This window comes from Calliphora vicina, chromosome 3 (assembly GCF_958450345.1).
Source record: "Calliphora vicina chromosome 3, idCalVici1.1, whole genome shotgun sequence".
NCBI classification, from domain to species: Eukaryota; Metazoa; Arthropoda; class Insecta; order Diptera; family Calliphoridae; genus Calliphora; species Calliphora vicina.
In genome coordinates this window covers 43,724,947-43,751,575 of record NC_088782.1, presented here as the reverse complement: position 1 = coordinate 43,751,575, position 26,629 = coordinate 43,724,947, and the positions used below count along the sequence as shown (strand labels likewise).

The window sequence follows — 26,629 nt, the reverse complement described above, 5'->3', positions numbered from 1 at the left end:
ATCTATGTGTATTTAGATATGATCAAAAAAAGCTTTTGCTCATCTCAGCAGTATGATTAGCAAAAGGCTGCCAAACAATTTCTACTACTAAAATCACCAACCGTTTTTCGTGTTATCGAAAAGAGAAAATTGCAGTAATCGTAAACACCAAAAATAAAAGAGAGAGAACAGTTTTATATTTTCTTGTTTCTTATAATCTTTGTTTTGCTTTGCATTCTTCAAGTGGATTTCTTTTTGGAAAAGTTTACGAAATAATAAGTTATTGAAAATAATAGCAAAGAAATACATTAAAATTGTTTACGTTTCACTGAAGTATAAAAATAAATTTGTTCAAACATATGTGATTAATAATATAATTGTGAAAATAAAACGCATTAATAAATATTAGTAAAGTTGTTTCATAAACCACAGACAAAAAGAAAAATGGCGGGAATTTCTTCAACAAATTTCTAACATTAGAGTGTACCCCACGAAGCAATACCTCTATTATCACGTTGTAACTACAAAGAGCGACATTAATACCTATTCCAAATCATATGAAAAGCAACCACAACAACAAAAACTAGAAAATCAAGCAGAGACAGTAGCAGAAGCAACAAAACTGTGAAAACAAAAACAACACGTAACAAAAAGAACGTCTACGTTTGATTTTTTATAATAAAAAACTTCTTCATTGACCTAAATAAGTTTAAAAATTGAAAATAATTAAATAAAAACAGTATATATTTATTTTTGAAAAATTAATAAACAAACTTTGTAAATATCTAAAAGAAATTGGTTAAAAAAGTCAAAACAAGTGCACACATGCCGTTTTATACAAATCTACGTATAAATCAAGAAAATATTGATACACCGTCATCTCTGCTCATTGGGTCATTTTCCATGTTCGTCATATTTTTCTATTTAAAATTACTTTATATTTTGGTTGCAATTTATTTATCACTACACTACGTAAACTGAGAATAATAGAAGGACAGCAGACAAGAGTAAACGTTTTTAGGAATACTTGTTGTTAGCCGGAGGTAAGAAGAGGAACAAAGCAACATGTATCATTTCACGGCGGACCATCCCCCAGAGCCAGTAAGGCTTTCTTTTCGCGCATTAATACCGGGTCATATACGACAATATCTAAAGGACTTCCAATTGGATGCCATACGTTTTATGCACAACTTTTTGGCAAAAGGAGAATTTTGTGTGTACAACGATGAAAGTGGTTTGGGCAAACAGGCGGCCGTGGCCGTTTTATTGGATGCAGCTTGTAGTAGTAAAAAATGTTTAATTGTTGTCCAGAATGATGACCGCTATGTTAATGGTTGGGATTTTCATTTTAATGTTTTAACAAATACCAATGTTACAGTTATAAAAGATGAAAAAGGTAAGTAGTATTTAATAAATATAGGTAGTGTATTCCTATTTATAAATAAATTCAAGCCTTGGCATATTATTCGTTAAAAGATTTTGTTTAAGTATGGTAGTTCCTATGTACTTTTAGGTTTTTTTTTATCAGAATGCTGTAAATATTTCTTTAAAATTACTCTAATAAGGTTTGTTGATGATCTAAATTAGGGTTTATGATAATATTTTTTTAATTTTCATTAGTATCCACACAATATTATTATTACATGAGGAGCAGCCAAATCTGCAATAATCATTTGCTCATGAACTTATATAATAGTGATATCTAGTTGCATTTAAAGAATGCTTTTGATCAGTCAATATGACCGAACCAAATATGCCTTTAACCAATATAAATCAATGGTCAAACACTACCGATTGGAGCAATGCCTTCAATATCCATTGGAGATTGTTACTTTTGCTATACTCCCATTTTAATATATATTTCACTATGTTTTAGACTCTGTTATTCGTTTTGGAGCAAATTAATCTATATAAAACAAGGAAATATACATATATTTTAGTAAATCAAACATAACTCCAAATTTTTTATCGTAACCTATGTATATATGAATTTGGTTCAAGCTTGTTTAATTTTATTATATTGAGTAACAAATCATATAACATAACTTCTGATAGGTATATCGGTTTTTGTTATTTATTACAGAAAGTTAAAAAGTGAAAGTTTCTGCATACCCCTCATATTTTTATTAAAAATCACAAATCACATCGATGTAAGATTCTGTTTTTCACAAAATTTCCTTAATTAAGAAAGGATTTTTTCTTCGTAGTTATAGCAATCACTACAGGTTTATTAAACAGATTTTGTGTGAAGATTTTGATTTATAAACCTTTTTATAAATATAAAAGTTTATTATGAATAATGGTCCTAAAATTAGTAAACAAATTTTAAAAAAAAATTATAAGTTTGAGTTTAATTTTTTTTTCTTCATGAAGTTTTTCAACATTCCCCATTCTTGTTTGACAAATAGTATTTTCACAACTGATTTTTATTATTACATCTTGTAATTATTGTGTTAATAATTATGATATGAGATAAAATTTTTGATGCAAAGTTTATCCCGAGGTTTAGTTTTGACCAGAGTTGGTTCACTTTATGTCTTAGTATAAAATATTGGTATATTTTAAATATGTAATGCCTATTCTTATATTTCAGCTTAAATGACAGAAGCCGAAAATAATTATGTAGTCTACTTATATTTTAGAGTTTTTTTTTATCATTTGCTATTTTCATTAATTGTTATTTCACTGATAAATTTTGTATTTAAATATGATTTGGTTAGTGGTTAAACGATATAATATTATACATAAACATAATATTATCATACATATTATGTAGTTATGTATGTATATACCCAGGCAGAAGTACAATCAGTGTAATATTTATAATAGCAGAGTTGTGATAACATTGATTATTATTAGCAAAAGCCCTCAAATAATAATCCTGGTTTACAGTGCTACTAAATCAACAAAAATTTTTGTATGGAAATGTTGTTTTATAAACCTTTAATAAATATAAATATTGATCAAGAATAGTTTTGATAAATGTGTTTTATTTTAAAACAGATAATAAATAGTGCATTTTCAGCCAAACATAACAGCAGAGTTTCAGAGGAAACCATTTAATTAAACTGAATTAGAAAGATAAACAACCACTGAATTACTTTTTTGTTTTATGCTGGTGCCATAGAATACATAGAATGGATTTAGAGCCGTACACCCTCTAATATAAAGTATTTTTGCAAGGCAGTTTTTAAATTGTTCGTTATATCTTTGAAATTTACAGTCGGATCTTTTAAATTAATTAAATAAAACTAATTGAAATGCCCACTGAACTTTATTTAATGCTTCCATTGTATTGTCATTCACTGAATATATTCATTAAGCTCTTAAATATCCCAAATCAAAGCTTTAAATTATATTATTCAATTTGAGAAATTCCATGAAATCTTGAAATCTTAATTATAAATTAAATAATTTTATTGCTACCCCCGGTCTATACTTGCCAAATATTTATCACAACAATTAATTAGCTTTGTTGTCAAGCAAAAGTTGTTTGATCTTGAGCTATATCTATTTTATCATAATTCAAAAATTTACCAATGTAGAGGCATGCAATTGCACTAGGGACAATTATTAAAAGTTTTTTTTTAAAGGAAGTTTAAGATATCTGAGATTTTTCTGGAATAATATTAATAACAAACTTTGCGACTTGTCTTAATGAAATATTATTTATTTACCGATTATCGTTGTATTTAATTTAGATTCCACAGATTCTCCCCATAATATATACATTGCGAAATGGAGCACCTTGAGGACAATAGATGATTTGACTAAATTTAAATTTGATTTCATAATACTCGATAATCGTGGCCAAATGTTGAATAATAGTTTTTGTACATCCATGCTGCTGAAACATTATGAACGTAAAATTAATATATTGATCTCCAGTGTTGATATAACAGTAAGCAAATATTGTATGCTACATTTTTGTTCTACAGCCAACTTTAACACAATTCGTGTTTAATTTTTTTTTACAACAGAGTGATTTAAAACTATTGCACAATTGTTTGAGATTAGGAGGTCGCTTAGATCCTCAATACTCCAGCTTTAAGACTTTCGAAGAAAAATTTAAATTACCCGATGCTAAGGAATTGGCCTATAAACGTGTGGATTTAGAAGAATACTTTTGTAAGCGCGAACGTTTGGCTGACTATTGCAAGTGAGTGTAAAAGTATTTGGAAGTTTTGATATAGAAATTTGTTAATTGTTTTTTTTTAGAGTATTTCGTTTAAGACGTTATTGTCATCAATACGAAAAACAATTGCCTTTAGTTAAAGAGGATCGTTATAAAATTAATCTGGAATTATGGCGTGAAAAACAAAATGCTACCAATTCGGAAAGCAGCAGTATCGAATATGTAAATAATCAAAACCGTGAAGATGAACACATTAAAGACACGCAAGAGCTGTTCGAGGAGTATTGCAGACAACGGAGAAAACAACACTTGGAATTTCAGCAGGAGGAGGAGAAACGATTACAGCAAAGGGAGCGAGAAATGTTGAAAAGTATACAAACGGAAAATGAAATTATATACAATGTAGACGATGAAGTGGCTTTAATAAATGATACGCCACCAATGGTGCCGGAGAAACCATCAGTTGCCAGGGATAATTCAGATGAACCGGTTTTAATGTCACCTTTACTTGTAGAATCAGATTCGGATGCTGATGACGTACCAGAAATATGCAATGATCCCAACAACGATATTGAAATTGTGGATTTGTCAAGGGAAGAAAAAGAAGACAATCAGGAACACAATAAACAAAACAAACCCATTGAATCCACTAATAAGAGCAAGCCAGCTGAAGAAAAGACTAAAAGTGCCAACAAAAATAACAAAGCTTCTAAAATGAGACGTGAATTGGCAAGATTGGATGAAGATATTGTGGATGCTCTTAAAATAAAGGAAACACCAAAACGATTAACGAGACACAAAAAAGAGGAAGATGCCTCAAACTCTTCAACTAAAAGACTTAAAGATAGACTAGAGGAAAAAAGAGCAGATGTTGCCACTTCGAAGAGAACAAATTCAAATGAAAGAACACCAAAGTCTTCAAAGAACAATGCAAACAATGACTCCAACAATACAAAATCAACCATAAAAGCAGAAAAACCTACTGTTCAAAAATCTCCCGAAAAAAGTACAACAACAAGCAATAACACACAAAAACCTCCTAAAGACACGCGAAAGGCAATATCAACAGTTCCAGAATTGGTGGCTACGGAAAATTGTAATACACCAAAAAATACGAAAACTTCAAAAGACAATAAAAAATCTGCTTCAATTTCCACAAACTCCAAATCAAATATAAATTCTAACGCAATCGAGATTAAGGAGACAAATAAAACTAGCCATGCTACAAGCACTCCTCTAACTTCAAGAAAAGCCAGGACTGTTCAAAATGTGGCAAAAACCGCCAACCAAACTCCAACAAAAAATAAAGACAATCAGGTGCATATCAAGCAGGAACTTGTAGAAGAAACACCACAAACCCAGAAAACCAACTCTAAGGATACACAGACCAAAGTGAACAGTGAAAGAAAATGTTTGAAACGTGAAATGGAAATAACGCCGTCGGGTGTACATCATAAGCAGACACGTAGCATGCAACGTTTAACAAGATCTGCCGGAGGTGGCAGCAAATATTTAACAAAAAATTTAGCTCTACAAATAGATAAAATAAACAAACCCAAAAAGAAGCCGACTGTAAAAGAAATCACACCAAAACCTGTGATAAATATCAATAAGCCAGATGTAGCTAAATATAAAGAGGCTGAAAAAAACACACAAACTTCTATTATTTCACATAGAAGTTCCCAAGATTATGAATCGCTACAATGTGCTCAACGTTTAAGTGGTGCGGCTGTTTTCGACAACGGTCTAGAAAAGTCCACAGAATTCTTGGTGCCGGCTACACCGAACGTTATAACAAGAAATTCTCTTATACCCTCATCATTGACATCATCAGCAGGATTCTTTACTGAATCTGAAGTTATTTTCATACCACCTACCCCAACGGATGCAACGACCAACAGGAAACGTGATCAAGTTATATCGCTTTCTAGTTCGGAAAATGAAAACAGCACATCGCAATCGTCGTCAACGAATATCTCAACCACAAGTCGTAGAACACGTGCCTTGAAACCAAATAGAAAACAACAACAACAGCAAAGCACAGAAACTAGCAAAGTACCCAGCTTTTCGGAATTGCTAGCGCAACAGAATACACGTGCAAGTGCCAAATCACCAGATCTCTTTAGTAATTGCTCAGATTTACTACCACTACCTTGTACGCAACCAAATTTGGACAGCGAAGAACCAAATACTCCCTTTGAAGGCTTTAAAATTTTCGGTTCGGAAGTCAAACAACTACAGCAGCATTATGCTTTTTCGAAGAACAACAATGCAAATAAACTTAATCCTAGCGCTAAGAAGTCGTATCGAGACCAGCGTAGCTGTCTAGATATTTTAGAAAAAATGTTTGAACCACCTAATAAGAAATCAAAACAAACAACTAACGAAAAATCTACAAGCGCAGGCACTACGCCCACGAAAAAGGCAACTCGCAATGCAAGTGGAGCAAATAAACAAAAAACCCAAAACCCTATATTACCATCACATCCCATAGAAGCCATAGCGGAAGCTCGTCAGCAACAAGAAATACAAAAACGCAAACGTTCAGCTGCTACTGCTGCTACCGCTTCCACTTCAGGCTTGCAAGAGGATGAAATATTCGAAATTACCAATAATGGTACGTTCGGCAGTGTTATGCGTTTACACTCAAACGGTGAGATATCACCCGTACAACACACCCAAAAATCCAATACAAAGCAGCACAATAAAATTACCAACTATCTGATAGGAAGTGCTATACAAAACGGTAGCTCTGGTTCCCAGGAAGAAGCAGTGCCACCAAACAGTGACAATAGTGCAGGCTATAATAATACGGAGGCTGGCACTCCTAGTAAGCGGCACCAACAGTTGTCTGCAGTACAAAATTCAAATGTGAAAAAATCACCTAAAGGCAAATGCAACTCTACACAGGCTACCAAACTAACTAAATGGTTTACAAAACCTTCAGAATTGAGCCGTCAACCAAGTGCTGCCAAAGCAAAATCTTCAAATTCAAAAAAGACACCCACCAAGCAAGTGCATGTGCATGTTAGTCAAGAAGTTGACCTGACTATAGCATCTCAGCCAACACCACCACCATCAGGTAAAAGAATTCTTAAAAGACGTAGACTAGATTTATCGTTTAACAAATAGTTTTCATAGAAAATATACTACTACTAATATTTAAATTTTATTGGTTGTTTGTTTACAAAAGAAGTTAACTTTTTTTGTATTTCAAATAGTTTTCGGTTTTTTTTGGCATTAACTTTTATTAAATTAATTTCCTAACTAGTTGATATATTTAGCATTAAACGATTTATTTAAAAAAAAATTTTTTTTAAACACCATTTTTCTTTCTTAGCAAAAATATACGTGTACTATAATTATTTACGAAACAGGGTTAGGATTAAAAAAAAATAATCATGCTAAATTGATATTTTAAAACAGAACATTAAATACACACCAAAGTGTTCTTATACAATTAAATTTATTTGTTTAAATTAACAAAAATTTAATGTGTTAAACTTGTTGAAAATTATAAAATAATTAAAAAGTTTGAATTTGTTTTAAATATTAGTAATTAAAAAAAAAAATATATATTGAAATTTTGAAAATATTTTAATTTTGCAAATCAAAATTTTTATTTAAAAAACATGGATAGTAGAGGATTTTAAAAATAATTGTAGAAGTTAGCAAATATTTTGTTGCTGTGGTTTAGAGTCGTTTCAATAGGATTTTTGAAAGTAAAAATTCACAGTTAATTTGTATATATCCAAATTTGATGTCTGTCTAATTTATTATTTTTAATGATTCTTTAGCAAATCTACGTTATTTTAAGCTTTTTTAATTTCAAATAGAAAATCAAAATGTAGAATTTGGAAGATTACACAAATATTTTTTCGAATATTTATATTTCTTTTAGTTACAATTATTTGAAAACAGAATTTAATAAATAGAAATCTGAGTACAAAAATTGTACACTAAAAAAATTATAAAAAATAAACAAAAATTAGCTTAATTTGTAATTTGTTCATTTTAAATTTAATCTTAACCCCTGATCGTCTTTAAACGTACCAACATATCAAATGTTTTAAAACAAAACATTTATTTTAATTAACATATCATCTACTTTTAAATATTTGCAATAATATCGCTAAAACGATATATATATAGTTATAAAAAGAAACATCAAAATCGTTAAAATAAAAAGTTTTATTTAACAAAACAAATGAAAAGTATAAAAAAGCATAAAATGTTGAATTAAAAACAAACTACAACAAAATGTGTAAAAGTAGTTAAGTAGTTTTAATTTTCATTTATTATGTAATCACAAAAGTCTTCACAATGGAAAATAAAAATATTAAAAATATTTATTTGGATTTTAGATTGTACAACAACTTTTACAATATTATATATTTTAAACATTTATTTTTTTTTCTTATTTTCTTAAATTCGTACATACATAACTCTACTAAATTAAGCTGTTTACTTTGAAATACATAATACATATAAAACAAACATTATATATCATATAAATTTATCTTTAATATTTTGTTGAATTTAATAATAAAAAAAATATATAATAATAAAATATATATGAACATTTGTTTAAAAAAAATAATACATACACTTAATACTTTTTACTAAATATTGTGGTGAGATTATGCATAACAGCCTTGCGTTGATATTCCAATTCACGTTTACAGGCACTCTTCAAAAAGGGTGGACATTCATAGCGGATTTTCTCACTGCAGTATGTGTTGTCGGCCTGGGCAGCAAAATTAAATTCACTTTCAGCATGTACTACAAAAATAAAATCAAATAATATGAGAATACGATTGCTTTAAAGGTAAACATTTTGGAAGTCGATACGACTTTATACATATTTTATTAATGGGATATCTCGAAAAAAGTATTTATGAAAAGCATTAGAGAATAAAAATGTAAAGCATTGAACCTGCACATTTTTACAAGGAAAATGCCAAAAAAGGATTAAAAAAATAATAATAATGATGAAAATGTTGGTAATAAAAGTGTTTGGGAAAACATTTTTCGAAAAGCAATTTTTATACCCTTCACCTTCGTGAGAAGGGTATATATAAGTTTGTCATTCCGTTTGTAATTTCCACAATATAATTTTCCGACACTATTAAGTGCATATATTCTGGATTCTTATAGATAGCGGAGTCGATTAAGCCATGTCCGTATGTATGTCCGTCTGTCTGTCTGTTGAAATCAACTTTCCGAAGCCCCCAAATAACTTACACAATTCATACATCAATATCTCGGTTGCTATTAAAAATCGAGAAAATCGGTCCACAAATGGCTGAGATATAAGGAAAAAGCCAGGACAATCTCGATTTTTGACCTATATCTGGATTACTAAGTCATTAATATAGACAATATGGATATCTAATTTTCGAATTGTTTTTTTTAATTTTTTTTTTAAATTTTAAAAAAAATTTTTTTGTTTTTTAATTTTTTTTTTTTGGAGAAAAAAAATTCTGGTTAAAAAATATTTTTTCCGATTTTGACCCATTGTAGGTCCAACTTACTATGGTCTTATATACGTCGTTGCAAAGGTCTTTGAAATATCTATCATTATATATCCATATTGTCTATATTATTGACTTAGTAATCCAGATATACATATGTAGGTAAAAAATCGAGGTTGTCCTGGTGTTTTCTTCATATCTCAGCCATTTGTGGACCGATGTTATGTTGTTGATTTTAAATAGGAAGCTTCTCGAAAGCATCTATTTTTTGTTTTTAATAAAAAAGATCTGATGGCAAAGCAATACGCAAAAAGCCAGGGTATCCCACACGAAGGAAAAAAAACACTGGGGAAAACGTTGGGCATTGAAAAATGCCTACTTCCTCTAGTATAACGCTGTTAGTTACTAACGGTTGATTATTTCCTAAGACTTAAAAAAAATCTCGTACTTAATGAAACTAATTAACTGAGAGTATATACCGATGTCATGAGAATTTAATAAGTAAAAAAAATTAGTAAATTTACGATAACATTGGTGTTTAATTCTTATATCATTGAATTCAGAACAGTGAAAGATAAGATGCTCAGAATTGTGGATCATGTTACAAAAATCACAAACATCAGACGATCTCTTACGTATCATGTGAAGGTAAACGCCACATAAGAGCCTATTAATAATCTTGATGTCAATTGGATCCCAAACAACACCCCTGTGCCAAGGTCTTACAGGTATTTCATTGAAAAGAGAGAAAAAGAAACGTCCAGACACTTGAGATCTGGTCCTGTAGAAATCCAGCCACTCCTGATAAAGAGAATTCCTTATCCTCACAAGTGCATCCCCATATTTCGAAAGCATCTATGACAGAATTATTGAAGATTTTGATCCCGAAGATATCTGGGGTCTTCAGAAAATTAATTTCAACATACAGACAGACGGACATGGCTTAATCGACTCCGCTATCTATAAGGATCCAGAATATATATACTTTATAGGGTCGGAAATGAAAAATGTAGAAATTACAAACGGAATGACAAATTTATATATATACTTCTCTCGAAGGTGAAGGGTATAACAAGTAAGAGTGATGTGCCGAATCGTAATACCCTTCACAAAAATCCAACATAATTTTATTTATTTTTATTTATTTATATTTCAAAAATGCCGCAAGCCCTTAGGGCCAAAATTAGCAGGACTACAACTAAATCAATTTAATTACATTAATAAAAGTATTCATGCCATTGGTCAAAATTTGGACATTATTGATGCGCGCCATCCAACGAAGCTGCGGTGGACATTTGCACGATGTTATTTATATTCCATACATAATGCCATCGATAGGCCTTTCAAACGAATAAAACATTTCGATGATATCTCAAGATATGAAGCGCTAAAATAAATGATAAATCATCAGTTTCAAAAATTATAAAAACATTTCAAGATACAAGTACTGTTAAAACTCAAAATTTGGGAGGAAGAGTAAGTAAAACTACTCCCAAATAATAGCAAGTGAGTTTCACAAATTCCCAAAAACTACTCCGCTAGAATTTATGACTGATCTAAAATTGGAAATTAGTTCTCGAACTGTTTGCACGGTATTTGGAAATTCCTGCACGATAATATCCCCAAATATACTTGTAGGATTGTAAACTAATGGTTAAAAATAAATGAATTGTGTGTGCAAATTTTAAATATATTTTTAACACAATTATGCAAATAATAATTATATTTCCATATTTATTTACTTACAACAATACAGTCCTTTAAAGAAGCATGTTTCGTGACTGGACTGTATAGAATACACTTCGGGTTTTACTTGCGGCAACGATTTAACAATAATATAATTTGCTTTAGCTGTATTTAACCAAAAAGGCCAATGCGACAGACGTTCAGTGTACTCAACCGTATATCGCCAATCGTGTGTATGACCACTATCCGATAAAATTCTAAAATTTAAACTAAACAAAAAATACACATTTATTATTTGGGTGCATATTATTAACATACAGCTTCAAATGGCAATTCTTACATTGTGGGATTTAATAGTCTCATTTTACTGAAATCAGCCACATAATTCCAAACATCTTCCGGTCTAGATTTTTTGATAACACCATCTATTTCATATGTGTGATAACCACTAGAGAAAACTAAATATAAAACCAAAAGTATACTCAAGACTAAGGAAACACTCTTAATGTTGCAACGTTTCGATGGTCGTTTCATTTTGTAGTGTTTTGTTTATAAAACTATTTTAATGTTATTCCTTTTTTTAATATACTTTAACGAATGAAACAAATGTAGGAGTTATAACGGCAAAAGTCAATGCAAAACTAAATAATGTTTCTACTCACTGGACATCGAGAAGCCTGGATAAACTATATACCCATATAATCGTACAAATACACATGTGTAAATGTTTTCTTATTGTATGTAGAGTATATGTACAAAGCAGGAGGAATATTAAATTTATAATTGAGTTTGTAACATGTTGATAAATCTGCCCATATAGTATGCACATTTCCTTATTATTAAGCACTAGGGTATTCAATTAATCGGGTTTCTGGTTTAATCGGCTAATCGAGCAAATAATTATTCGGTTAATAATCGGTTAATTTAAAATTATTCGATTAACCGAATAATTTCTATTTTCATTTTAAATTGAAAATACAACAACGAATTTTGTGTACAAAAACATAAAAAACTGCAAATAAGGTATTTGAGATCATTTTTGTAAACATATATAACGCTATATCGTTTTTTTGTTGTAAATACCAAAATTAAAATTCATGTTTTCTCGTATATTTGATAAGTACAAATTTGCTTTAAATACAGATTAGAAAGATATTAACACCTACTATTTATATTTCTGAAATCGTTGAAAATTTATTTAAGAAATAGTAAAATCTCATAAAATATTCAAAGGCGTTTTTCTCGAAACGACTTTTTTTTTAAATTATGACGTTGTTGCAGCAATAATGTTGAAATAATCTTTTATAAAAAGAATATAATTTAAACGATTTTTTTCTTTAGATTTAATAAAACTTTTCTTGGGAAAAAAACTCTCTCGCTGATTGTATATGTTGGAGAAATCATGATAAAGAATATCCTTTTTGGATTGTTTTAGATTTTGATTAATTTAATAGTTTCGTTTAGTTATGATAAAAGAGTAATTTCAAAAAAAAGTTTCGTCTATACAAGTAAATACGAAATTTTTTAAAGTGCAAAAAAAAAATTCGTTTAATCGACACAAATTAATCGGTTTATTTGTTATTTGAAAATCGGCATTTTCAAATTATTCGAACAGTTAACCGTCCAAAATTAACGGTTAATCGATTGAATACTTACATACATGATCTCAGGCGATATAAATCATCTGCAAAGAACCAATGTAAATAAAACTGCCTCTGTTAACTTCTGTTGAGAATTTTTTTTGGAAAGTTTAGTCAGGCGGTATCACAGTTATCTCTAATAAAGTTTAAGGAAATAAAATCTAATAATGTTACAGATGCTAGTGATTTACCATTACCTTTTCCAATTTTACTTAAACTTAATTAAAATGTAGGTTATTCATTATTGTAGTAGCCAAACTACTGATTTAGTTTTACCTTTTAACTGTTTTACCTAAACTTAATTACAATGTAGGGCATACTTAAGTCCGTACAACTAACTTATGGTATCACTTTTACTTGTTGATATGTATTATTTCATTCTAAGTAATAATGAATTCATTGCATGAAAATGAATTTACACACATGTTTGCTGTAAGAATATCTGTTTTGTTTATTTTAATTTTATCCAGAATAATTGTACACATGTTTAAAATACTTGAATATAAATGTGTATGTATGTAAGAAAAAATTCAAATATGTATGTATATTCTTATTCATTCATCTAACATTAAAATTATTTTTCGACAATCTGTTCATTGTTGGCTTGTTGAAATAAACAGGAAAAAATTCCGAATCTTGTATACCCACCATCAATATGTGACAATAAAATATTTTTATGATTTAGGGATTATATCAATTGTGCACCGATCCTCACAAAATAATGTTTTTTTAAATATTTTTGGTATATATTAGTTTAGAAGATGTAAGGTTACCGAATTTACTGTATTTATCCCCTAAATCTTCGAATTTACAAAAAATTTCTTAGTAGCTCTACATAGAAAGAGGGGAACCTATATTCCAAATTTCATGTCTCTACATTTTGGCGTTTGGGCCGGGCGATGTTGAATTAGTCAGTCACTCTGTAATGTTACCCTTTTATGTATATAGAAGATAGACGGATATATATTCATATATATATGTATTATATAAATATCGTCACCTAAAATACAAAAGGGTCTATCAACCCTTCTTAAAATTTTACAGGAGAGACAAAAAACATAATAAAATTAAATTGATACGCTGTACCAATATCCATTAAAAACTAATTTTTGAATATTTTGGTTGTTACGACCTTTTGTATTTCAGGTGACGATATGTAACTTTGTATATCTTGTTACGAAATTGCATTATCAATTTGAATTTATATGATCTATAACTGCTGCTTGCAACATTCATCATGTTTATACAAATTTTCATCAGTGGAAACTTCTACTTATCAACAATAAGTATGACAACATTAACTGTGAATCAATTTTATAAGCTCAAGAAAATTCGAGTTTTTCCGTTAGATTATTCATGTGACATCTAGAATATGGCGCCTTGTCCTTGTATATAAATGGTAACAACGAGTTTTGAGTCAGTTAGTGTATAGTTAACATCAACCGTATTACCAGTGTGTTTTAAGTGTGTGTATTAAAAAAGTCCCAGGAGTTCTAAAAGACTGTTTCAAACTAGTGATTTTACCTATAATTTAGGGCGACAACTAATTACATAACTAGCTACGTGACTAGTTATTTTAACACGTGTATGTCCTAAACAATTGACAATTATAGCAGGTTCACTCACCGGTTAGTAAAATAAAAATTCCTCAATTTCAATTGGAATTTTCCCAATTTTATTAGAAATTTTCTCTATTTATTTATTGAAATTCATAGTACTATAAAAAGTCCATTTGGACCAAAATATCTTATATTTTATTTGGAATTTTCTCAATTTCAATTGAATTTTCTCAATTTCAATTGGAATTTTCTCAATTTCAATTGGAATTTTCTCAATTTCAATTGGAATTTTCTCAATTTAAAGTAGAATTTCTAAAATTCATTTGGAATTTTCTCAAAAGAAAATGGAAATTCTCAATTTCATTTGGAATTTTCTCAATTTCAATGACAAATGATGTAGTTATTTAAACTTTAACGGGTGCTAATTGACCTCAAATAGTATTATTAGTAATATTATTTTAATTTTATAAAATGTTTAAAAGCACTAAAAATATTGCTAATAAAGCAATTATTTGACATCACTTATAAAAACTATTCTCTTAAACTTAGTTCTCTTTCTTATAGAAAATTTTGAATCTCTTATTAATTTAATTTGTTATTATTTTATTTCATGTTATTTCATACAAATAAATAAATAATACTAAATTCGTGTGTATACAATACAGCTAAATTTGTTTGTTTGATTAACTTGTCTATCTTATATGTAGTAAGTAGACAATAACTTTTACTTAGTTGACAAAGTAGTCTCTTCAAATGCGGTCGGTTGTCGAGGAAAGAAACAGAAACAAGTCGTTTTATAATCAAAAATACTATGCACGTAAATAAGATTTAACTAAAAAATAAAAACAAATTCTTATCAAAACATCCAGCAGGTAGAGGAGGTATGTATGTTGTAATTGATTAAGTGCTTAAATAATTCTAAACATTTGCTTATTGGGATTGGTCATTAAAACAATGTTAATACTTTTTAGGTACACAAAAGTCGGTTAACTGAAAGTGAATTTTTAAACATTTATTAATACATATTGTTTACTTGTTTAAAGCAATTTGCTAAAAAAAAATATAAAAATTATATGCCGAAAACAAAATGTCTTTTCTACAACGTGGCCTAAAAATAAAAACAGCTGACATCTGCAACAAATATCCCTCTTTATTGTTAACAACAAGTGGCAGTTACTTTTTTTCCACTAAATCACCTTTGAAAGTACAACCAGTTAACAACAAAACATCAACAGATATCGCAAAAAGCTGTCATGAGCATGACCAAGCAAAGGTAACGACGCTAGATAATTTTTTATTTTATTTCGTAAAAAAATCAAATAAAGTTATTGTTATATTAATTCAATTATTTCTATTTTTCGTTTATTTAGACCATCGTACCCCCTCCGATAACCCCTAACCTTTTGAAGAATACAACATTAACAGACAGATTTGGTCGTTATCATACATATTTGAGAATTTCATTAACTGAACGTTGCAATTTACGCTGTAAGTATACATACATATGTACATACAAACCAATTAACTAAGCATGTTAACGTTAGCGTAGAGTGACAATGCTCAATTTAAGTGTATTCAATTTCGTAATTAAGTACTTAATGTGATATCAAATGACTGCATTTATATTTGATGTCTACTTTAGAAATTATATAATATCGAAGGTTTTACAAAAACTATACTGGCTGTACTTTTATTGATCAGTTCTAGAAATATACAAAGTTCTGAACTCGAATTTTATCTAGGAAATGGTCAGTAATGTCCGGAGAAATTTATTTTAGATTGGAATTTCTCATACATATGTATGTATTCAAGTTATTTAATAATAACGATTTAGTGTATATGTTTCGGTCAACTTTCAACAGATGATACTAGTATAGTTTTGCAGATATTCGATAATAAATTTTTAATTTGTACGGGAGGGTACACGCAAACTGTTCCGATCCCTTTTATTTTTGACATAATCAAAATAATTTGCTCAGAGTTTGTAGACTCCCAAAATGAACTAACCTAACCCAAAATTACAGTTCTTCAGATATTCGAAAATAACTATTTCTTTGGTATGCGAGGTATCACGCCCAGCGTAAAAATAAATATTTACTTGGTATGGGAGGGGTCAACCCCACTGTTCCGATCAACTTTATTTTTAGCGCAACAGCAGACACATCAAAGTATTTTACACAAGGTTTTAAAACTCTCGCAATTACAGTTCTTCACATATTTTAAAATAAATAATTATTGCTATGCCCACTTTTCTGATCCCACCGATTTTTATGTTATCTATATACAATGTTAAGAAAATAAATCATGTAAAGTTTAGAGGCTTTAACTGCTGTAGTTCTCCAGATATTCAATAATAACAATTTACTGTATATGGGAGAGGCCTTGCCCACTAATCCGATTCCGACCATTTTTAGCCAAACTACGTATAATAATGACTTTCGACATTATAGTTCTCTAGATATTCGAAAATAAATATTCACTTTGTATGGAAGGAAATTGATTTAAGGCTTTCGAAATTAGAGTTATCCAGATATTCGGAAATAACTATTTACACTGTATGGGAGATGGTACGCCCACTAATCCAAAAAGAGAGTAATTTTTTACATTTTATATTTCTCTCTCCTTACGCTTTATGTATATTTCTCTATGTTCTACATTTTTCATTTGCGACCATATAAATATACATATCGATGGCTTAATATAGAAAGGTCGTATCTCAACTTTTAGTTACTTTACAGGAGTAGGAAAAAACTCAATAATATCAGAAAGTGAAATTGAAAAAAAAATATTATAAATTTTCAATCAGAAAATATTTTTAGAAAAGTTGTTTGTTTTATTATAAACCAAAAAATATGCATTCAACTTTAAATGAGTTAGGGGTTTTTCTTTCAAACGATTTTTTAAATGAGTTAGGGCTTTTTTATAATTACTGTAAATCTGTTATTCGTCAACATAGGAAACTGAATTTTTTAAGGGAGGTCTATTTGTCTACCAGTATATATAAAAAACACGATTTTGAAAAAAAACGAGGTACGAACTTTCTATATTAAGCCATCGATATGCATGTGGATATATTATGGATCATTGTAGATAGTGGAGTCGATATAGCCTATCTGTTGAATTTTTTTTTCCACCAAAAATAGTTTTTAAAAACATTTTTTTACAAACGCATCATTTATGTATATTAATTTAACTTTTAGATTTTTAAAAAGAATTATAATAATACTATTATTTTTAACCTAGGTAAATACTGTATGCCAGCCGATGGTGTTCCCTTACAGCCTAAATCCAATCTATTGTCTACTGAAGAAATTTATTATTTAGCACGTTTGTTTGTGGAGCAGGGTGTTCGAAAAATACGTTTAACCGGAGGAGAACCCACAGTACGAAGAGATATTATTGATATAATTGGTGTGTTTTTACGTGTGTTTAATTAAATTACTTTTATAAATTTAAAAATTGCATCTTAACTTTTACAGCAAAACTTAAGGAGATACCAAATTTGGAAAATGTAGGAATTACCACAAATGCTTTAGTGTTGACGCGACTATTGGTCCCCATGCAAAGAGCCGGACTGGACGCTATCAACATTAGTTTGGATACATTGAAACCGAAACGTTTTGAAGAGATAACAAGACGTCGGGGTTGGGAACGTGTTATAGCTGGTATTGATTTGGCCATACAATTGGGTTATAAACCAAAAATAAATTGTGTTCTTATGCGCAATTTCAATGAAGATGAAATCTGTGATTTTGTGGAATTTACACGTGATCGTAATGTGGACATACGTTTCATTGAATATATGCCATTTATGGGTAATAAATGGCAGACCGATAAATTACTAACTTATAAAGATGCATTAAAAATTATACGTGAAAAATGGCCAGAATTTGAGGCCTTGGAAAATGGTCCAAATGACACTTCAAAGGCTTATAAAGTGCCCGGCTATCAGGGTCAAATAGGATTTATTACCTCAATGACGGAACATTTTTGTGGTTCATGTAACCGTTTGCGCCTAACGGCGGACGGCAACTTAAAAGTATGTCTATTTGGAAATAAAGAAATTTCTCTTAGAGATGCTATTAGAAGCGGATGTTCAGAAGATGATGTGATTGCATTGATATCGGCAGCTGTTCAAAGGAAAAAGAAACAACATGCAGGTATGTATGAGAGGTGTAAAACAAATTTAAATGCTTGACAGTTTTCTAATATAATTTTTTGAGATGCAAATCGATTTCGACAACAAACGTTTTCAAACCGAAAACGTTTATTTATTGCTTTTATTTAGTGAGTTGTTTAAACTTACTCCTTGATGCTTTTGAATTAATTTGTATCACATTTCTTGCCTAAATCCATTAAAATTATTTGCTATTTGTCATCTGGATTTTATTTTGGTAGAAAATAATAAGGGCCTCATTTTATAAAACGAAGCGTTTGGAAACGTAAGCAATTTGTATGAAGAATACTGGGAAAAGTTTAAACCCTTTGAATATTTTCCATAGAATTTTATTTTAACATTTGTCGTTTCGTTTTATAAAATTAGACCCCAAGTAATTTGTTTAAAAATTATTACCTTTTAAAATCGATTGATTTTCATCACATACCTGAATTTTTTATTACCAGGGTAATATCAAATTTCTTAAAAACATTTTAAAAGTAATAATTAAACTGTTAAGTATTTAAATAAAATCATTGGAAGATTTTGAATTTGTATTGCTACAGAATAAACTCAATTATTTATAGGCATGTTAAATCTGTCACAAATGGAAAATCGTCCAATGATCTTAATTGGTGGATAATAATAAACATCCGCAAATAAGGTGGGTAATTATGCGCGCATTATAAATAATGTTTACAAACAATATAATCCTCTTTTTCTTTACAGATATTCCCATTAAATCTCATTGCCATCATTTAAAAGTGGGTAACATTGTAACACCATCATCATCGAACGTATTATCATCATCATTAACCAGTACCACAAATACAATATTATTGGCAAAGTCATTTAACATCAACAAAAGAGTAGTTGTCTCTCCAACATGCAACTACTGTACTGACACTAAAAATCTAACCCATGTGGATGCTACCACAGGAAAAGCGTCTATGGTTGATGTATCGGAAAAACCATTAACTACAAGAAATGCTCAAGCAATGGCTAAGATATATGTAGGTCCCATTGTTGCCCAACTCATACACTCGAACAATTTAAAGAAAGGAGATGTTTTAAGTGTGGCCCAATTAGCTGGAATTTTAGGGGCTAAAAAGACCTCAGACCTAATACCTTTATGTCATAATATCACCATATCCTCAGTTAAAGTGAATGCTATGCTGGATTTAACAAATAGTATGGTTGTGTTGGATGCGACGGTGCGCTGTTGCGGTCAAACAGGTGTTGAAATGGAAGCTTTAACTGCTGTTTCGGTGGCCGCTCTGACCGTTTACGATATGTGTAAAGCGGTTACACACGATATGATTATTAAAGAAATAAAACTTATGTCTAAGTCTGGTGGTCAAAGAGGTGATTTTAAGAGGAGTTAAGATTTAAAATAAAATTTATAAAAAAATTAATACAATTTTTGTGTTTTTGTATTTAAAACACCATAAAAGGCTGCATACATATATTTTCACAAAAATTAACTTTAAGATTACTACTACATATAAATGGTTCATTCGTAAATGCAGTAATTTTGTGCATCATTGATGCAATGACCTGCAAATATTTGCAACAATAAACTAAATGATGCGTGGTAGCATCAAAAAAAGTTTGGTGTAATGCAATAATGCCAAACATTTGGATTTTTGGTTCTTGCTAAATCGTTTCCGAAATAGATGAGAGAGAGATTGTTTTAACATTTACAGGCCTGTAAAAAGTTTCGTTCGGAATGGTTTCAATTCCGTAGTTATGTTTCCAATCGATTTAGTTTTATGTTTGTCAAATTTCGTTTGATTTTGTGGAATCCCAAAATATTTAATAATTCGGTTTAAAATTAAAATAAAAGTTAAAAATATAATTTATTTCTTATTTAAATTCCTTTCTTTGACACTATTAGAGCAATAAGTACCCATTTTTGCTTGCAATAAGTGAGAGTGTCGAGCGAATGTGTTCGATATGAAGCGATTAGAAATACAGCTTCTATAACATGTCGTTGAAAATACTGTAGAACAAGTCCTATATGATACTCATACCATGCATTAGACATAATATTCCGCATATACGCTCCGGCCAAGGGCTGTCTGCTGTTACAGTAACAACCAATACATTTATAAGAAAATACAAACGGGTGAAAAAATTTCGAATTTATGAAGACACGACAAAACACAATCTATTATTACATATTTAGTTTATTATTTTTATAAATTTTTACGTCCCATTTGTGGAATAATCCGAAGCCGAATATTCGGTCGAATCTATTAATTTCACAAAGAATGTTATTTCAGAAGAACTTTTATTCACAGAAATTTCTAAATTACAACAGAAATGCAGAAAACTTAATGAAATGAAAACAGCAGTGATTTTAAATATCTAAGGCAATGATGCAGTGTTACTTCGATACTTAAATGAAAATTAACTTATCAAAATACACATTTTTTATGCAAAAGAGTAATGCCGGCTTTTGTTCTATTGTTACTAATCTATATTAAATTAAAATAATATGATTAATTAGGGAGTATATTTGGAAAGTGTAGTACTGTTTTTGGTTTTTTTTTATTTAAGTAATATTAATTTCACACATTGGTTTTATAAACTAAACAGACAATTAACTTCTAGTATAATTCTTTGAAATTATGATTTTGTTCTTGTTTATTGATCCATTTTATGAAAAACAAAAAGTGATTGCTTCAATAATCGAAATAAATTATGAATTCCAGGTGTTACCTGGTTTGGTAAAACATGTTAATTAATTTCACTCTCCTTCGTGTTATTCATTGTTGTTTATATTAAAGAGCTTCAATTGGATACTAATACATTACGATTTTCGGATTTCTTTTCATCTGTTTGTGATTTCTGACCATCACCAGCCAATTGTTCACCACGTATTCTAATATTATGTTCCTCTTTGAATTTATTGATTTGTACTCCTTTTTTGGTTAAATCGTCTGTGACCAGTGTGATGGTTTTCTCAATAAAATCCTTATTTTCTACAAGTTGAGGTAGGACTTCTTTTACGGTACGCTCACACAAAACGCCACCAATTAGTCGAAAACATTTACGATCGGGATCCACAGTTTTAAGAGTGTCTATCACAGTTCTAGGGATAGTGAAAAAAGGATTTTGTTTTAGTAGACAATAGCCTTAATTGAGGTTATGTTAGCTTTAAGCTTACTTGTGTTCTTTAAGATCCATTTCCAATGTATTTAGGTTGTTTACCAGGTTTCTTTGCTCATTGCGGAGCTGTTGAAACTCAGCTATAAGTTTTTCATTCATTTTCGAATCCTTAACTTGCTCACTACTCATTGTATTTAACAAATTTATTAACAGATGCACAGAAAAACTATAAAGGAAAAAAGTTTTTTTTGCTTTATTTGTGAGAAACAACGATGAATCAATTGACAGTTGCAATACCAGAGTTGCCAATAGTCTGTATTAATTTAGTTAATCATTCTCTGGAAGTTGATACCATTACACTTAAAAAATTATTGGTGTTGTTTTGTAATCAACATTGTTGAACATTTTAACTACTAAAAATCTAATAAATTAATTAATTATTTGCCAAATATCTCATAAAATAATTCAATAATTGGGAATATACGCTGGACTTTGTTTTTGTTGAAATTTTATTATTGTAAAATATTCAATAAATATGTTTAATCAAATTATTCCAGGAAAATTATTTAAATCACGTTGTAGTTACGCTTTAGTATTTAGATATGTACCGTTAACATTACAATGGAAACTTTCCCAAATATCCCTTGTTTTCTATAACTGCTTTCGCATTGACCATGCATTGAACCAATAAAAGAATCAACCGTACCTCATAAAGCCTCTCTCGTGGGATTATTTTGAGTCTGTATTTTTCGATGTACAATTTTCCAAAGGTTATCTACGGACACACCACTTCAAAACACATAACTCATTGGATAACGGTAACGCTATATATTTCGGTAACGGTAGCTTAGCGATATAAAGTCTGGCAGCTTATTAACAATAATACCATATGTTTTATCAGTGTTGACAACTTTGTATTAAATAGCAAATGAAAAAACCCAATAAAATCATTTCATTAAAAACTGTATAAAACTTTCCAAATTCAACATACATATAATTTTACAAATTCGAATTTATAAAATTTACATTTATCAAAATGATTTCATAGAATAAATTAAACATTGGTTGTAAAGTCTGCGCGAAAAAATTTCTAAATAATTTAAAAACATTGCGTAGACCGTTAGATTGACAACTCTGGTTTTTGGGCTCAGCCTTTCTGACAGGTGTTAATAATTTTTTTTTTATCTTTCATACTAACACCATTCTATGAGTGTGTTTAATCAAGTATATTGTTTTTAACAATTCTTATCAAAATACTAGCAATTAATTAAAAATTAAACAATTGCCTAGAAAAATTAATTGAACAATTAATACTATAAAAGGTCATACAACTCGTCAATACTTTTTGAGAGAAAGAACAACAACAACAAAAATGCTACAAAATATCATAGATTTTTGCAACTATTGGTGGTTTCGCTATTTAATGGTTACTGAATTGTACATGGTGGAGAAATGGGAACGCGTAACAATACGTAAGTAATAGTTTGATAAATATTTGATTTTGAGTGATTCACAAAAGCATGTACTTGTATCTAGGTTCTTAAGGCAATGTGTGATATCACACTACATTTGTTAAAATGTTGACTACATACCTATTTGGCTAATAAAGTTTACATATAAATAATTCAATAACATTCTGTTTTTTCCTAATGAACTTTGAAAGTTGTAGATTTGTTGAAACAGATGATTTTGTATTTTTCATGGAGTTTATCTTCACACAACCTGGGGTCATTTTGATCCACATGCCTCCAAATACTTATCAGGTGTTTTTAGCATTAAAATGTTTGAACGTGTATACCTTGTATGCGGCTACATGATTTTTACCTGAACATTAAATTGTTCATATAAGCTTGATAACTTTCTACCTTAGAACTTAATAGAAATACATACATACAGTGGTGGTCAAAACATATGCAACCAGCAACAGAATTTTACAAAAGTGGTTTAAACTAGTTTAAGATGTAAACAAAAATATTCATTTGCTTATAATATTTTTTAATTAATGCTTTAAAAATAAGAATATGAAATTTAATTCAGAATTTTTTGCATTGAAAAGAAAAAAAAATTAAAAAACTATCTATGGGTTTATATTTCATTGGTCAAAACATATGCAACTAATTGCTTTTAAAACATTTCTGTCTATAAAACTTAATATTTCGTGGCAAATCCTATATTTTCAATGACGGCCTTACATCGGCAAGGCAGTGAAGCTATCAAATTGGTAATAAAATTTGCAGAAATAGAGTTCCAAGCATCTACCAATCCTTGAAACATAATATCTGAATTAGTGGAATTTTCGGGGTCGATTCTTTGATTAATGATTTCCCAAATATTCTCAATGGGATTTAAATCTAGTAATTGTGGTGGCCATTCCATTACCGAAACTCTTTCTTGTGCTAACCACGATTTAACAACATGTGAAGAGTGTTTGGGGTCGTTATCGTGCTGAATAACTCATCGAAGAGGCATAATATCCTCAGAATTTGGAAGCATTACTCTTTCGAAGATGTCTGTATAGATAAATCCATCCATTATTTCATTAATTTAGAGCGATGGGACAACTCCAGCAGCAGAAAAACAACCCCCATACCATTACGTTGCATCCTGCATGCTTCACCGACGTTTTCCCTACGCGCAAAAACCGCTTATATCAAAACGTAATCAAAAGAAACGTTTGAAGTTTGCTATGGAGTATTTAAATTGGCCAGAAAACAAATGGACGACTGTCCTATTTAGCGACGAATCCGTATTTAATATCATCGGAAGTGATTTCATGTGTTACGTAAGACGACCACTTAACACGCGGCTTCAAGCACGATACTGTAAAAAGACACTGAAACATGGAGGATGCAACGTAATGGTATGGGGGCAGTTTTTCTGCTGCTGGAGTTGTCCCATCGCTCTAAATTAATGAAATAATGGATGGATTTATCTATAGAGACATCTTGGAAAGAGTAATGCTTCCAAATGCTGTGGATAATATGCCTCTTCGATGAGTTATTCAGCACGATAACGACCCCAAGCATTTTTCACATGTTGTTAAATCGTGGTTAGCACAAGAAAGAGTTTTGGTAATGGAATGGCCACCACAATTACTAGATTTAAATCCCATTGAGAACATTTGGGAAATCGTTAATCAAAGAATCGACCCCGAAAATTGCACTAATTCAGATATTATGTTTCAAGGATTGGTAGATGCTTGGAACGCTATTCCTGCAAATTTTATTACCAATTTGATAGCTTCACTGCCTTGCCGATGTAAGGCCGTCATTGAAAATATAGGATTTGCCACGAAATATTAAGTTTTATAGACAGAAATGCTTTAAAAGCAATTAGTTGCATATGTTTTGGCCAATGAAATATCAACCCATACGTAGTTTTTTAAATTTTTTTCTTTTCAATGCAAAAAATTCTGAATTAAATTTCACATTCTTATTTTTAAAGCATTAATTAAAAAATATTATAAGCAAATGAATAGTTTTGTTTACATCTTAAACTAGTTTAAACCACTTTTGTAAAATTCTGTTGCTGGTTGCATATGTTTTGACCACCACTGTATATACATTTATTTATATGTAACACTCAGAAAGTGAACTCAGAGAACGTTTTTGAAGAAATTTAATGTTAAACGATTTTCTATTAATTGACCTATGCATAGACTCTAAGGTAGCAATTGTTTTCTTTAAAAGTAATGACATTTAATTTGCATTCACTAGTTTAGAATAAACAAATTCTAAGTTAAAGTAGTCTGCCATCTACACAGTTTAGTTTTTTATACTATATACATAGGTACAACACATTTGTAATTTGTTATTAATTGATATTTTTTCTGTTTCTTTTCAATACTATCAATATAAATTGGCGTCGTTTTAATTAACTTTAAATTAAACCTCGATGGTATAGATGTGATATTTGCAGTATTATTTATTCTTTTTTGGTACTTTAACTATTCCGTGCTACTCTCCTTCACTGGCAGTTTATTTGGCATAACACCCATATCATCAATAATGGATCAACAGAGTAGTAAGCTCGTCGTATAATAAGCTCTTATATAAGTTAATTTTTAGGAACATCTATAAAGAAAACTGTTTGCTTTTAAACATACACATGTATTAAGTTCCACAAGTAAATTACATTAGAAGCATATTGGTTATAAGAACGTATTATAGTATATAAATGAACAAAAATTAAATGCTCTATTGTAATTTGTACTTTAAAATAAAATATGTAACTGAAAAATCTGTTGAAAAAAGAAGCCTTTAAAATTACTACGTCACCTTCAACACATACGATTGTTTATTGTTATTTTTTTGTTTATGATTTAATTTATTCACTAAACTATGTTAAAATTAAATCTATGTTACTCTTTCATATTAGCCCACCTTTATCTAGTAGCTTCTTTGTAATGCAATCTTTTACACACTACTAAAACAATCATAGACTTTTGGATTTTGTAAATTACATTAATTAATGTTTATAAACGATTTGTAAAATAAAAATCTAAACAATTAAAGAAAATTATTAATTAAATACACAAAAGTAATTCACGTTACCGTTTTAACTTTCGCACAATCACAACAACAACATACATCATACGTATGGTTGTTGTGAAAAATTTCGTATTATTGCAAGGCTAAAAAACGGTATCGTGAATTATCTTAATATTTTTTTGTTAAAATGTATGTATATGAAATAAATATTTTGTAAGCTAAATTTTCATTAAATAAAATATTAATTTATAACTTGATTGTTTGCGACTGTGTATATTTTCTTATTGGTATAAAATAGTGGTTAACAAAATTTATACTCAGAGAAAATTTTTTTTAAAAAATGTTTTTTAATTTTTTTTTTTAAAATTTCTTTAATTAATTTTTTTGGAAAAAGAA

General features: G+C 29.6%; 5 protein-coding genes across 6 annotated transcripts; 3 read left to right on the top strand and 2 right to left on the bottom strand.

Annotated features, from left to right (window-relative positions):
• The first annotated feature begins 896 nt into the window (after positions 1-896).
• SuUR (Suppressor of Under-Replication) lies at positions 897-7,578 on the top strand. Its single transcript, XM_065504765.1, has 4 exons — positions 897-1,375; positions 3,681-3,880; positions 3,960-4,138; positions 4,198-7,578. The coding sequence occupies exons 1-4, from the start codon at positions 1,045-1,047 to the stop codon at positions 7,244-7,246; spliced, it is 3,759 nt and encodes a 1,252-aa protein (XP_065360837.1). The 5' UTR covers positions 897-1,044; the 3' UTR covers positions 7,247-7,578.
• A 705-nt stretch (positions 7,579-8,283) lies between these two features.
• LOC135954089 (uncharacterized) lies at positions 8,284-11,825 on the bottom strand. Its single transcript, XM_065504148.1, has 3 exons — positions 11,615-11,825; positions 11,335-11,543; positions 8,284-8,896 (listed from the first exon to the last, which is right to left on the bottom strand). Exons 1-3 carry the CDS (start codon positions 11,806-11,808, stop codon positions 8,724-8,726), a joined length of 576 nt encoding a protein of 191 aa, XP_065360220.1. The 5' UTR covers positions 11,809-11,825; the 3' UTR covers positions 8,284-8,723.
• A 3,371-nt stretch (positions 11,826-15,196) lies between these two features.
• On the top strand, positions 15,197-20,049 carry Mocs1 (Molybdenum cofactor synthesis 1). 2 transcript variants are annotated; one of them, XM_065504586.1, is made up of 7 exons: positions 15,197-15,354; positions 15,445-15,746; positions 15,844-15,961; positions 17,717-17,884; positions 17,953-18,633; positions 19,217-19,293; positions 19,359-19,502. In XM_065504586.1, the coding sequence occupies exons 2-6, from the start codon at positions 15,561-15,563 to the stop codon at positions 19,270-19,272; spliced, it is 1,209 nt and encodes a 402-aa protein (XP_065360658.1). In that variant the 5' UTR covers positions 15,197-15,354; positions 15,445-15,560; the 3' UTR covers positions 19,273-19,293; positions 19,359-19,502. The 2 variants fall into 2 exon arrangements, with proteins under 2 accessions (XP_065360658.1, XP_065360657.1); XM_065504585.1 differs by lacking the exon at positions 19,217-19,293 and having other exon boundaries at positions 15,198-15,354; positions 19,359-20,049.
• Positions 20,050-21,375: 1,326 nt separating this feature from the next.
• On the bottom strand, positions 21,376-22,023 carry Pfdn2 (prefoldin 2). The gene is made up of 2 exons (XM_065503382.1): positions 21,802-22,023; positions 21,376-21,726 (listed from the first exon to the last, which is right to left on the bottom strand). Exons 1-2 carry the CDS (start codon positions 21,930-21,932, stop codon positions 21,426-21,428), a joined length of 432 nt encoding a protein of 143 aa, XP_065359454.1. The 5' UTR covers positions 21,933-22,023; the 3' UTR covers positions 21,376-21,425.
• A 1,014-nt stretch (positions 22,024-23,037) lies between these two features.
• ghi (ghiberti) lies at positions 23,038-26,490 on the top strand. Its single transcript, XM_065502913.1, has 2 exons — positions 23,038-23,215; positions 25,647-26,490. The coding sequence occupies exons 1-2, from the start codon at positions 23,116-23,118 to the stop codon at positions 25,781-25,783; spliced, it is 237 nt and encodes a 78-aa protein (XP_065358985.1). The 5' UTR covers positions 23,038-23,115; the 3' UTR covers positions 25,784-26,490.
• The last annotated feature ends 139 nt before the right edge of the window (positions 26,491-26,629 follow it).

Bases quoted from the DNA above. Each gene is read 5' to 3' on its own strand.
- SuUR (XM_065504765.1), top strand. From the start codon at position 1,045: ATGTATCATTTCACGGCGGACCATCCCCCAGAGCCAGTAAGGCTTTCT. The intron at 1,376-3,680 runs GTAAGTAGTATT...TATTTAATTTAG, and splicing joins AGTTATAAAAGATGAAAAAG to ATTCCACAGATTCTCCCCAT. The intron at 3,881-3,959 runs GTAAGCAAATAT...TTTTTACAACAG, and splicing joins TCTCCAGTGTTGATATAACA to AGTGATTTAAAACTATTGCA.
- LOC135954089 (XM_065504148.1), bottom strand. From the start codon at position 11,808: ATGAAACGACCATCGAAACGTTGCAACATTAAGAGTGTTTCCTTAGTC. The intron at 11,544-11,614 runs GTAAGAATTGCC...TTTTTTGTTTAG, and splicing joins AGACTATTAAATCCCACAAT to TTTAAATTTTAGAATTTTAT. The intron at 8,897-11,334 runs GTAAGTAAATAA...TTATTTTTGTAG, and splicing joins CTTTAAAGGACTGTATTGTT to TACATGCTGAAAGTGAATTT.
- Mocs1 (XM_065504585.1), top strand. From the start codon at position 15,561: ATGTCTTTTCTACAACGTGGCCTAAAAATAAAAACAGCTGACATCTGC. The intron at 17,885-17,952 runs GTGTGTTTTTAC...TAACTTTTACAG, and splicing joins AGATATTATTGATATAATTG to CAAAACTTAAGGAGATACCA. The intron at 18,634-19,358 runs GTATGTATGAGA...TTTTCTTTACAG, and splicing joins GAAAAAGAAACAACATGCAG to ATATTCCCATTAAATCTCAT.
- Pfdn2 (XM_065503382.1), bottom strand. From the start codon at position 21,932: ATGAGTAGTGAGCAAGTTAAGGATTCGAAAATGAATGAAAAACTTATA. The intron at 21,727-21,801 runs GTAAGCTTAAAG...CACTATCCCTAG, and splicing joins ATGGATCTTAAAGAACACAA to AACTGTGATAGACACTCTTA.
- ghi (XM_065502913.1), top strand. From the start codon at position 23,116: ATGCTACAAAATATCATAGATTTTTGCAACTATTGGTGGTTTCGCTAT. The intron at 23,216-25,646 runs GTAAGTAATAGT...TCGATGGTATAG, and splicing joins ATGGGAACGCGTAACAATAC to ATGTGATATTTGCAGTATTA.